This window comes from Micromys minutus (genome assembly GCF_963924665.1).
Source record: "Micromys minutus genome assembly, chromosome: 8".
Taxonomy (NCBI): Eukaryota; Metazoa; Chordata; class Mammalia; order Rodentia; family Muridae; genus Micromys; species Micromys minutus.
The window spans coordinates 52840905-52854606 of NC_137977.1; the positions used below are offsets into that span (position 1 = coordinate 52840905).

At 40.3% G+C, this 13702-nt stretch overlaps 1 protein-coding gene across 1 annotated transcript in view; it reads left to right on the plus strand.

Annotated features, from left to right (window-relative positions):
• Positions 1 to 13146, plus strand: part of CEP192 (centrosomal protein 192) — a gene marked incomplete at its 5' end in the record, with an annotated part of 77654 nt that extends 64508 nt beyond the window's left edge. Inside the window, 8 exons of the mRNA XM_080920495.1 lie at positions 190 to 397; positions 1563 to 1642; positions 2637 to 2732; positions 7300 to 7419; positions 7866 to 7987; positions 10060 to 10186; positions 10576 to 10634; positions 12869 to 13146. Of these exons, the coding sequence (XP_080776621.1) occupies positions 190 to 397; positions 1563 to 1642; positions 2637 to 2732; positions 7300 to 7419; positions 7866 to 7987; positions 10060 to 10186; positions 10576 to 10634; positions 12869 to 13010 (954 nt within the window). The 3' untranslated portion in view covers positions 13011 to 13146. The remainder of the gene's footprint in view (positions 1 to 189; positions 398 to 1562; positions 1643 to 2636; positions 2733 to 7299; positions 7420 to 7865; positions 7988 to 10059; positions 10187 to 10575; positions 10635 to 12868) is intronic.
• Positions 13147 to 13702: the final 556 nt, after the last annotated feature.

Genomic DNA, 13702 nt, shown 5'->3' on the forward strand with positions numbered 1-13702 from the left:
ATTTTTACTCAGATCACTTAGGACAAAATTTTGCCTTTTGTGATCTGAACAGTTTTCTTGGCAGACTAGTGATAGAAAGTATGCGCCCGGTAACTATTTGTTTGGAATTTCTTTACCATGACTTAAAAACTAGAATGTGTCTTTTAAACTGGTAGCTACTTCTGTGTCTTACTCTTTGGCTCGTTTCAGAAAATTGTAAAAGTTCAAATTCGAGAAGATTTAACTCAAGAACCTTTACCTCATTTGCCCTCCTTCGGCACGTTTGGAATTCTTGCTCCAGCACCTGAGCCTTCCATTAGTCATTTGACAAAACTAAAAACAAAACCGCCTTCCACAAAAGTTGAAATTAGAAGCAAGACAGTGATTTTTCCTCCAACAGAACCTGGTAAAACCTCAGGTATGGTTTTCCAAAGTCAGGTGGGTGGGATGGCAGTTGCTGTGTGCAGTCTGGTGCTTTGCTTTCAGTATTCGGTTGTTTTTGTATGCTAGGGATCATAGCCAGGGCGTCACACAAGCAGACGTGCATGCTGGAGAGGTAGCTGAGAGTTCTACATCAAAATCAGCAGGCTGCATGAAGAGAGAGTTATACTTTTTGGGCCTGGCTTGAGCTTCTGATACACCAGAGCTCATCCCCAGTGACACACCTTCTCCAGCAGGGCCATACCTCCTCAATAGTGCAGCTTCCTATGAGCCTGTAGGGACCATTTTTATTGGTCCCTACCACAGTGGGTCTGACCTTCACTGATTTGAGGTTCTCAAGAGGCTGCATACAGCCCCATGTGTTAAGAGGCTGTTTCAAGCATCACTGAGGGTAGATTCCCTTATTGAATTGTTCATATTATGCATATTAAGCAATAAACCTGGTCTTTCCCATCTTGTAGGTACTCTGTAGTTAATATTCCTTCAAAGTCCTCATATAATTTCTTTTTATCTTTGCCTCTTTCTTCTTGCAGACCTTTGCTAAATGAACACCCTGTCTCACTGTGACATGGTACCTCCCATGACTTTGTTGTCTCTGTAGCCCTCTCCTAGACCATGCCATGTACCCCAGTAGCTCACCCTGCTCTCACTTATCTCAAGACCTTTCCTGTCTTCTGCTCCAGGGGTTTTAGTCCCAGCTGTTCCTAGTCCTTTAACTTTCTTCAACTCCTGACTTTGCTTCACATATGGAGAAGTCATTTGACTAAATGAAGTCTGTTTTTTGTCATAGCAGACACCTTCTGCTTAAATCTAGGCCTGTCTAGTCTGCTTTTTCAGGACTCTGTCCTTTGCTTGGCCTTCTGTTTCTCCTCTGTGAGATCCTTTGAGTGAACCCACAGTGTGCCACTCTTGTAGCTAAGCTTCTAGAGTTTTGTGCATTGTAGTTCATTATAATCTTGCTTCTGTGTTACCACCCTTCAGTATCTTTGCATTGTGCTTTAGAAAAAAATCCAAAAACAGGATATGCGACACATCTGATTCTTTAGAAAATTCTGTAGTAGATTGTAAGGTCATGAAGTTAGTCACAGAACTGCTTGCCGCTAACCTTTCAGAGTCAAGTGGTTCATTTTTTTTCTTTTCAGAGAACTATCTGGAAGTAGAGAATTGTGGCCCCACAGATGTGAAGTGGTACCTGTCATCTTTTGCCCCCCCTTACGTCAAGGTCAGTCATCTGACTGTCGAGACTCTGAGCTGTGTGAGACCCTGAGTCCAACCGCAGGTTGACATCCTGGTTGTGTGTGTGTGCTGCCAGTGCACTCATTTGTGCTTTTCTATCAGCGGGGGTGATGTGTATCTGGTCTTTTCCACCAGATAATTCTGAGAGTCAACTTGGAAAATGTATTTAAAAATGCAAAACAAAACAAAAGCGCTTACTCCATTTAATTCCCCTAGTCCTGATTCTTATCTGAAATAATTTGAGAAGTGTCCAGGGTTTTGTCACTGAGCCTGCATGCACACATTGCCTTTTCCATGGGAGCTGCTGCAGGTGGGGTGGACACTGCTGGTGATGGTCCCCATGCACCTGCTGCATAGCTCTTCCAGTGCTACTGCCCACAGAGAACAGCTTGTCATTTATATGGCTCAGTATTTTGTGGTATTGTTTGTTGGCAGGTTTTTGGTTTTGTTTTTCTTTTTTACAAGAAGAGTTCTATGTAACCTTGCCTGGCCTAGAACTGTGTATACTAGACTGACCTTAAATTCATAGAGATCCTGCTGCCTCTGCTCCTAAGTGCTGGGATCAAAGGTATGCACCACTATGCCTGGCTGTGACACAGTTAAGGTAGATAGTTACTAGATACATTGCAGTGATGATTTAGTTTTGCAGTAGTATTAAAATGTACATTTGGCAGGCTACTTGGGGGCCTTGGGGCAGACAATCATTTGATGTTATAAATAACATCAAGCTCACAGTGGACATATTTAACCTTTTGTGTGCTGGTGACAACTGATGTAAAGGCATGCACAGAGATCATCTGGGTAGGAGGCTCTTTCTTAGGAGTGACTGTGTGTTCTAGATCCACTGTGAGATGGATTTGTCCTGCCTTCCATAACTATAATAGTAATGGGATCTCTTTGATTAGTTTATTGAATATGATTTTTATAACTTGAATAATAATTAAATAGCCATTTAATTATTTTAAATGGTTATTTTCCAGGGAGTTGATGAAACTGGAGATGTTTTTAGAGCTACCTACACAGCATTCAGGTGTTCTCCCATTTCTGGAACACTAGAAGGCCATGGCATCCAAAAGGTGAGTTTTGGAATTTTATAGACAGCTGGTAAGAGCTTGATATTATTCTACCAGGAATGAATCATGCGATCTGGTTGCTTCAGTTTGTCTCCTTCAGACCAGCTTTCCACTGGAGAGGAGGTCTACTTCCGCTGTGCTGTGGCAGATGTCTGCTTCCAGAGAAGTGTTAGCTCAATAGCACTGAGTGTGGGGAGAAGGGTTGCAGCTGCTGGTGTCATAAAATCACACTTTACTATCAAGAGTAGCTCAGTCTACCAGCCATAGCCATTGGAATCACCATTCTTCAGAAAAATTCAACAGTCACAGTTTAGTTTTCAGTATATTTTCATGGGTAGCAAAACCCTCTGCTATTGTGAACTTTTATTTATTTTCAAAGTATTATTTTTAAAATCAATCTCTTTAATATTTTGAGATTATAATAGTTGCATCATTTTATACCTTCCCCTCTTCCCTCCAAAACCTCCCATTACTCTCTTGGTTCTTACAGATTTATGACCTCGTTTCTGTTATTGTTATGTACATAGTCACTCAAAACCCTCGCCAGAGGCCTGGAGAAATGGCTCAGTGGTTAGGAGCACTTCCTGCTGTTTCCAAGCACCCATGTTGGGTGGCTCATAACCACCTGTATCTCCAGCTTCAAAGGATCTGACTCATCTGGCCTCTGGATATACAAACACACACACACATACACACACACACACACATGCGCGCACGCTCGCATACACATGCACATAAAAAATTTTAAAGGTATATGGGTTTTAAATTTTTTAAATCTTGCTCTGTTTGTGGGTTTAATTGTTTTTACTTTTCAGAAAAGTTGTTGTATTTAAAAAAAACTCCTTTCAGAGCAAATAGGTGAATGCTGTAGAATTTAAATATGCTGGTAACAGAGAAAGTTAGTTGAAGGAAGGCCTTGGAACTTTGTCATGTCAGAATTAGAATAGAGTGCTCCAAAATTAACCTGGTTTCCATTTGAAGTTGTATTTATGGTTAGAAAGTTACAGCACAGGAACTCCAGGCTCTTCCAGATTTATTTAGGATCAGTTAATCTTGGCCACAATATGACCTTGTGTGACCCTGTACTGAGCCACTGATCTTCAGGAGAGTGTCCTAGCTTCAGCTGCTACACTTGCACCTGACATAGTGACAGCCCATCATTGATGGCACTAAATCTATCTTGAGATTAATAGAAAATTTCATAGTTAATAGAAAAGTTGATTTTGGTATAAACCAGGATGTGGGAGGATGGTACCAGGTGTGTTATGTATTGTGTAACAAAATAATCAGGAAAAGTTCTGTGTGTGTGTGTGTGTGTGTCTGTCTGTCTGTCTGTCTGTCTCTCAGTGGAGTCTTCTCCTTTTAGGTTTCAGAATCTCTGGGACTAAGCATTTGCTTTTTGATTGTGTGTTCCTATTCAACCTTCCTTTACTTCTCCATGCTCATACACTATTGTTTCTTGTTAATTTTGTTTTAAGTTGACAGAGTGGTCCTAAAGTTCACAGAGATCGTTCCCAGTAATGGACAGAGCATGAGAAGAGTCCTGTGGGGAGGACTCAAAAGTCCTCAGTTTCACACCTCTCACAGTCTGAACTCGGGGACTAGGAACAGACAGTGGCATAGAACTCAGCCCTCATGTCTGTGCTCAGCTGACATTCCTATTAGGGAACTAAGACAGACACACCAAATGGCAGTCAGATGACATGATCTGCTGAGGTCAAACATTAGTTACTTTGCTCATTGCAACGACAAAATACCTGACAGGCAGCAGCCTGGGGGCTGGAGTGTGTTTTGGCCCCCAGTTCGAGGAGATCCAGCCCTTTATGGAGGAGAAGAACCGGTGTCAGGAGTGTGCGGCTGGGACTCCCCATTGCCTCACTTAAGCCGAATAAGAAGCACAGGAAGGTGGGCTGAGCTATAGCACTTCAAGGCTTGTTCCGAGGGATCCATTTCCTTCAGTTGGACTCAATGTTCCTAAAGGTTCAAGAGCTTCTAAAACAGCACCACCAACTGGGGATGAGTGGCCACACGTGTGAGACTGACGGTAATTACACATGCACACTACAGCAACGATACAGAAAATTAACTCAATGGGTTTTAATATAAAATGTAAATGCAAAAAGTATAAAGCCCTTAGAAAATACGTACGACAAATCTTCATTATGCAGTGGCATCTTAAGTATGACACAAATAAAGACTGGTGAATTGTTAGAATTAGTAATACATACGCATCCAAACAACTCATCCATAAAATAAAAAGATCCTCAAGGTGGGAGAAATGGTTGGAAATCAAGTATTTGACAAAGGACTTGCATTTAGAATATTTAATATTTGTGCTTAGACAAATGATTTAATTTCTAAAATGAGCCAAGGTTTCAAATAGATGTTTCTCTAAGAAGATATACAAGTGGCCATTAATTTAAAACACTTAGAATTGTTAGTCATCAGTAAAATGCAAAGTCAGAAATGAGCTGTCACTTGCTAATCTACTAAAATGTTTAAGATGTGATCCTAAAAAACAAAAACAAACAAACAAACAAAAAAACACAAGAGTTTTACTGAGCATATAGAAACTAGAATTCTCATGTGTTGCTGTTGGGAATGTATTATAATATGGTGTAGTCACATAAGTAAGATTTGAAAATTCTTAAACTAAACATAGAACTTCAATATGCCTTAACAGTTCTACTTCTGGGTATATACTTCTGAATAAATTTAAATGGCTGCTGGACATCCTGACACTGGAGGCAGAAACAGGTGAATCTAAATCGCGGCAGCCTGTTCTATGTAGTGTGTTCCAAGGCAGGCGGGTCTGCCTGCTGTCTTAGTTACTTCTTTATTGCTGTGATAAGACACTGTGACCAAAGCAATTTAGGAGTTTATTTAGGGCTTACAAAGGGTTGGAGTCCATAACCATCATGGCAGTGAGCATGGCAGTAGGCAGGCAGCCATGATGCTACTGCAGTAGCTGAGAGCCTAAGGTTTTGAGCCACAAGCATGAGGTGCAGAGAGCTAACTGGGAGTGCTCTGGAATTTTCACCATTACCGCCCTGCTGTGAGCACGTAAGATCAGCAGTCCTGTCATGTCCAGAACACACTGTTTTCATTTCATCCTCTGAACCCTCTCTTCCACAGATGGTCTCTGAGCCTAGGCAAGGGAACTTGTAGTACATATGTCCCATTTGTGACTGAGAACCCCCTTGATATTTGTCCCTGCACTTTGACTGTTTATGAGTTTCTGCATTAACCACTATCCAAAGAAACTTCTCTGATGAGGTCTTAATGCTGTATTCACTGTGAGTAGAGAGCCAGGAGTTCTCATGTATATATGTGTGTATGTGTGTATGTATGCATGCATGCATGTATATTTGTTTACTTAGGAATGTAAGCTGCATGGTGTTTTGTTTGTTTGTCTTTTACTGATGTGTGACTTTTCCTATTGAAATGTGAACAGATATACTTTCCCTCTGGATAGGACACTGACAGTAAACCAAAGAAACAATTCTACCCAAGTTTAGCATAGTAAATTGGGAGTTAATAAATAGGAATGTAGGGTTATTCATGGGCAGCTGCATGGTTGAAAAGTATCGGTAGTGTGCAATAAGCTTTTGAAGCATTGGTCAGTGTGATATACAGGCTGACTGAGTAGTTAAGTGTGGAAGTTTTCAGGGTGTGTATTGAGTGTGTGATAGACAGTAATCCAGTTGCTGTTGTAAAGGTCCAGTTGTTTTTACACCTAGGTTTCTTGGGCCCTGGATCCTGCTACAGACATCTGCTCACTGTTGGGAGCTTTCTCCGGTTGTAACCAACCAGAATTGCCATTGGGGGCCCTTTAGTTGAGCATTCACAGGTGCACATGTGCAGGTTGTGTGTACCGAAGATGTGTGAGCAGGGCAGCTAGCTCCCACCAGCATTCTGAATTACTCACGGCATGTGCTATTACAGTTTAGCACCATTTGCTTTATTGGGCTGGTGACACTCACCTTTCTCTGGTCTCACGTCTCACTGGGAAGGCCTCATTGGTGAGGTTGAAAGAGAAGCTTGTTTTCATGAGGGATTTTCTCAGGTCTGTGGGACACAACTCTAGTAGTGTGAAAATCCCATTACTCCATGACAGCACACACTGCATGTTTGAGGGAAACACTGTATCCAGGCTTAACACAAATATATTTTAGATATGCCATACTAGTGATAAACTTACTCAAATCCTTCTTTTAAAATGATTAGTTTATGTGTATGAACTTTTATTCATGTACATCTGTGAACCACATGCATGCTGTGCCTGAGAAGGCCAGAAGAGGGCCTTGGATCCTTAGTACCAGAGTTATAGATGGTTGTAAGCCATCATGTGGGTGTTGGGATCTAAACCTGGGTTCTCTAGAGGAGTGCCAGTGCTCTTAACCACTGCACCATCTCTCTACCATCTCTCTAGGCCTCAAAGGAATTTTTTCAGAGGGGAAATTAGCCAATGTAAATGCATTTGTTACTTTACTTGGTTTACACTATAGTTTGAATTCCTAATCTGTGTGTAAAGTTGGAGCCTGTATGTCTTGCCTTACATGTTTTGTAGATCTCCATCATGTTTCTGCCTAGAGACAAAGGGAATTATGCCCAGTTTTGGGATGTTGAGTGCCACCCTGCTAAAGAACCTCACATGAAACACACATTGAGATTCCAGCTCTCTGGCCAGGTGAGTATTGTCCTGGATACAATAAGCAAATGTGTATATATTAAAAACCCTAGATGAAAAACATCTCACTATACATAATGATTTCCTGATACAGTTTCACTTTCATTAATATGTTGTATAGCCTCATGTCTTAAGATTCTTGTTGGGCTTTATTAGTTTATGTCTTTGCAGTTTACATTAGCCTCTGTTGTTTAAACTCCTCATGAACCACGTTTGACCTAACTGTAGGTTGCTGTCTATGTGTATGTATGTGAATGGACATTTGCATTGGGAGCAAAAAATATAAACAGTATGCAGAACAGAGTTTGCAGTTCAAAGGATTCAAAAACAATCAGGCCACAGTCTTTTTTTTTTTTTTTTTAAATAATGAACTTTCCATGAGGAAGGAAATGTTTTTGTGCTTTCTGGAGTATTCTTTTTTTTTTTTTTTTTCATTTTCTGTACAGAGCATCAGAGCAGAAAATGATCCTGAAGACTCACGTTTTTCTGGAGATACCCTCATTAAAGTAGACACTGCAGTCATGTCTCGGAGCCGTGCTGTTTCTGAGACCTCCATTCACATGCCTGGGTATGTACACTGTGTCTGTCGGTCTTGAGAGTTTCTGTGCATGTTGGTGAGCTATCGGTGTGGCACTAGCATACCTTTGTACTCAGAGGGGTCACTTCCGTCTCTCCTCTGAAAAGTTCTAATGTATCCTTTTAAAGTAAAATTTATTCTGCTCTGTTTCAAAGGATCAGTTTTGCTTGGGTTTCATAAGCATGTACATCTTTGTGTCTGGCCTTGTTCAACATCATACTTCCCGTAATTCATTAGTGCTGTTGAGCATACAGAGTTTATTCTTTTTTATTGTTTTGCATTCCATTTATATGAACTACACTTTCCTATTGCCATTTGGACATCCTATAATTTGGACTACTATGAATTAGAGTACTATAATCATTACTTCATGTACCTTTCTTTTTGGGGCCATTGAGAGGGTATCACCATTATAGGTCTGCCTGTCCTTGAACTAACGGAGGTGCACCTGCCTCAGCCTCCCGAGTGCAGGGACTAAAGGCATGCACTACTGCACCTGTCTTTCATGTACATTTCTGAGAATAAATGTTTTTATTCATTTTGAATAAAAATAACTAATTACTACCCCAATAAGCATATTTTAACTTTAAAACAAATCAGCAAATAGTTTTCCCCAAATGGTTGTGCTGTTTTATATTCCTATAAGAAGAGTATGAAAGTAGATTCTGGGACTGGGGGATAGTTCAGCAGTTAAGAACACTTGCTGCGTTTGCTGGGGACTGGGCAGTTACAACTGCTTGTCATGTCAGCTCCGAGGGATCAGTCCAGTACTCTCCTCTGGTCCCAGTGCACTGTACAGAAGCTTCTTACACAAATAAAACAATCAACAGCTTAAGAAAGCAGGTTTTTTGTTTGTTTGTTTTGGCCAGGCTAACCTGTATTTGCTGAGGATGATGTTAAAATTCTCTTAATCTCCCACCCACCCACCGCTCCCAAAAACTAGGGTCATAGGCATGCATGCCCAGGTTTAAAGTCATTATTTTTTTAAGAGTTGTATTATTTTTATTTGATGAGTATGTGTGTTTGTGTGAGTGTATTACCACTTAAATGCAGTCAGATCCTGTAGAACTGGAGTCACAAGCAGTTGTGAACTACCATGTGTGCTCTGAAAACAATCTGTGTTCTCTGCTAGAGCAGGAAGTACTCTTAACTTACTCTTAACATCTCTCTAGCCCTGAAAGTACATTCTTAACATTTTTAAGAGTAGATTTTATATCGTTAATTTATTCTTCTCTAGTGGTAATAATATTTATCATATCCAATGAAAAATCTTTCTTATGACAGATAATTAAGTCTAATTTATTTCTGGAATAAGAATTTTAGAAGAAGAAGGTATACCAAAACCCACTAAGTTTAATATATAAATTTGGTCATCTGCCTTCTAATGCTAGCAATAATGCATTTTGTTTTAAAGAAATAGAACACTTTATAAAAAGCATTCTCTTTCTGCTGTTCATTTACCTGTTCCTCTCATTCTTTGAACTCTGATGATGCTCAAAGATGCTAAAGTAGAGGGTAGGGGTGGTGGTGGATTGCCCTAGTCCCACCTCCACAGTTTTCAAATGGAGGGGCTCTGACGGTCCTGCCTTTATACTGGTAAGTTTGATCGTAAGCCATGAAAAACACTGGGGAAGTAAACAGGAAATATGACAGACAGTTGTCTGTGGTGAATGTCATGTTAGCAGTTTTGTAGTGAAGTCCAGAGAGTGGTTAGAGAGCAGATTGGCAGGTCAGTATATAGAATCAGGACTGAAAGAGCAACACCCTCATTTCCATTTGAAAGGCCAAGGTTCTCAGGTCAGCATCTGTGGACAACTCAGAATAGCCGATGGAAATATGATTGGCCCAGGTGACAAGAACTGAAGCAAAAATGGGAAAGAAGTCACATTCACAGTGCCCCTAACCCGGCCCTCCTGACAAGCCTCCCTGTGGCATCACCCACACGGATTGGATAAGCCCTAAACAAGCAGAGTCTCTGAGGTGCAGAAGCCGCACTGCACTGTGGCGTGCATGGGAACTGTAGCTACAGACTCCGTGTCTTTGTAACCCTCTTCCCAAAGCAGGCAGCTTGACCTGAGCCACCGTGGAGTATATGCCCCAAAGGATGTCTACACGTTCCTGCCAACCAAACCTGGGGAGTCCAGGACACTGAAAGTCAATTTGAGAAACAATTCTTTTCTCACTCATGCAGTAAGTAGAAAATGTTATTTTCTTGATTATAATCAAGATACATTCTGTATATTTCAGTTGCAATGCATTTTTAAAAAAGCTTTAATGCTGTCTGTATTCGAAAAGAAATTTATTTGCAATTTTTGGTCTTTAATTTGAAAATCAAATTTAAAATTTTTAACTCTTTTTCATTATATCCTCTGCTACACAGTGCATTTCTAGATAACATTTACATTAACCAAAATAGAGAAAATTCATGCTAAAACTCTTTAAATGTATTTCTGTTACAGTCTCTAATTTTTTTGGCTGAACCTAAATTTACTCAGTTTATCTTTAAAGCAAAGCCAAGTTTTATATATGACAAATTCCAAATTTTCCTACCGCTACAGTGTGTTCCCTCTTACTTTCAGCTGAAGTTTTTGAGCCCCCGAGCGCCTTTCCACATCAAGCACTCCAAGTACTCTTTGAGGTGAGTTCAGTGAGAATCGCTGTTCCAAGGGTGGCGTACAGGACTTGTGTGGGGTTGAGGACAGGAGAATCTCCTCTTTGCAGCTTCATTTCGTCTTTGGTGCGCAGTGCGGGGGCGTGGGGGGGGCTCTGCTCACTGCCTGATAGCCAAGCAGTTGAATCCAGCCTAGGGTGTGTCACCACTCTGTGGGTCACTTGGCCCCGTGCGGATCCCTTTTGCTCACTGTGTCCACAGCAGACACGGCTTAATAACCTCAGGGCCGCCCCGTAACCGCTCCAGCTCAGTGCTGCTTTCCCCCAGACGGTTTGCATGCTAGTCATCTTTGCGACACTGCGTTTGTTAAATATTGACACCACCTAAGTTCAGATGTCATTTTGACAATTGGATGTGAGATTATGTCATATGTTTTGCTTCATCTCAGTTTTTAACAAGATGTAGTTCATCTGTGTGAAGCTGCCTGGCTTGAGTCACCATTTTGCTGCTGCTTGTAGATTCTTGTAGATTGCACTATAACAGTCTCGGTAGAAAATGGGGACTTATTTCTATATATATTATGTATATAATGTATATATATGTATAATAATATATATTATGTACATATATATGTATATGCATCTCTTCAGTGATTTCTAGATCTTGTCTGCTTGACCATGTTAACCATCACACTGGATCATATTTATTGCATCTAAAGAAACTTAGAAACAAAAGAGAGAATATATTTTTTTGTTTTGATTTTTAAAGATTGATTTTATTTTTAATCATGTGTTTTTTGGGGAAGGGTTCACCACAGGTGAAAATAAGCAGAATTTTCAGTAACTAGCTCTTTCCTGGTTTCTTTTTTTTAGATGTATGTATGTATGTATGTATGTATGTATGTATGTATTTATGTATTTATATGAGTACACTATAGCTGTCTTCAGACACACCAGAAGAGGGCATCAGATCCCATTACAGATGGTTGTGAGCCACCATGTGATTGCTGGGAATTGAACTCAGGACTTCTGGAAGAGCAATCAATGCTCTTAACCACTGAGCCATCTCTCCGGTCCTTTCCTGCTTTCTAAGAAGATTGTTTTATATTTTCTGTGTGTGACTCCTTGCCTGCATGTATATATATGTGTAACTTGTGTGCCCGATACCAGCTAATCCACAAGAGGGCATCAGGTCCTCTGGGATTGGTGCACAGCAGCCAGTGCTCTTAACTACTGAGCCATCTTTTCAGCCTGGGATGCTCTTCTGCATCTCAGAGCCAATACTGAGTTTCATTAGGAAACATTAGTAACAAACATTGTTAGTAAGAGTGTATGCCACTTGTGATTACCAAACTTCAAATCCGTCACTCTGTGGAGGGACTAGGATCCATCGCCATAGGGAGAGTCTGAAAAGCTATTGACTTTGACTTGTAGTGATTAAACCAAAAGTTGTGGACTACATATGGGCAGGCCGTTCATAAAGTATAGAAAGGTCATTCACCATAGCCATAAAGTATATCTAGGGACAGTTTTATGGACAAGCCTCTGTTAATATTGTTCTTTAACATAGACCCTCTTTGCCAGTCTGTATAATCTAAAAAATAAAGCTTCAAGAATAATTTTTTATTCATATTTTAGAGCAAACTCAACACAGTAATGTTGATAAGAATGGGAGTTGTTTATAGTACAGTTTGATGCCTGAATTAAGTAAAGCTATGATATATATATATATACATATATATATATGTCGATAGTGACTTAGGTTTGTATATGGGTGCAGAGAAGAAAAATATATTTCTCTTTCCTGTTTTAATTGTCTAGCCCCAGATAGAGTTCCAGTATTCTGTTAATCCAATTGGCATTTTTGTTTTGTGTTTCATTTTGTTTGTTTTGGGCTCGGGTACATAGCTCTGCTGGGTGTGTGTTTACCTTTATCATGATTAAAGCCCTGGCTTCTATAACTAGTCACAAAACCCTAGTGTGGGAGGTGTAGGTAAGGAGGGTTACAGTTCTGGGTCTTTCTTGGCCACACAGCAAGTTTGAAAGCAGTTTGAACTACCTGAGAACCCTGTTTCAAGAAAACAGGAGCGATGTTGGGGATTAAACCACACATTAGGCATGCTAGGCTGTAGCACCTTGGTTTAAGATTTTTCTTGCCTCTCCCCAGTATCTTGTTAAATACTAGCATTAGAGAAATTAGGATTCAGTGTTGTTGAACTGCAGCAGACAGCTGTATCACCGCTGTCCTCATGTCCTCCACAGGGCCCGGCACTACATCCACATCCCTGTGCACTTCAGACCAGAGTCTGTGGGCAGATTTGAAGCTTTACTTGTGATCCAGACGGATGAAGGCAAGAGTATCGCTGTTCGACTAATTGGTGAATCCCTTGGAAAAGTTAACTAGAATACATGCTGTGTAAATGACCTGCTTATATTTTGGCAATCTCATTTTTCTACACCAGAATTATGCTGTTGTATATATTTTGTATGATAAAGTTGTATATAAATTATAGATTTGATTTTTAAAGAATTAATTCCTAAAGTCCTCACTAAATATCATGTATCTAGCTCACAGTATTAACATTTACAGGGAAGAAGGTTCTATTTTTGCATTGATTATGACATTCTGAATAAATACAGCATATGTTTTAATGTTTATTTACAAATAAAGTTGACATTTTTAAACTGAACTTGTCTTTTTATGTGCTTTATTTTTATACATTATAAAAATAAGAATATTGCTTTATCCTCCTAATTGTTGCCAAGAACAGGCTTCAGTGTATTCTGATTTCTTCTGTATTATACAGCTTCTGTCTGGTAGCTGGTTGTTGAGATAGTTTTCCCATTCGGTGTAGTAATGGTGGGAAAGCTTGCTTGTTTCCTGCTCACTGCATTTAGTGCTGGACAGGACCATTGCCCCTGGATCCAGTTTGGACATGACCTTTGCAGTCATGTACTGCCCAAGAGGATAAGGCAAATTCTGTGGCATTCAAAGGGGACTGGAAGGGTGCGGGAGGGGTTAACGAGCAGGGCATGTGAGGTCAGGAAGGCAGCATGCCACCTAGAAGGTGCAAGGTGAGCTTCTGCTTTCTGGCT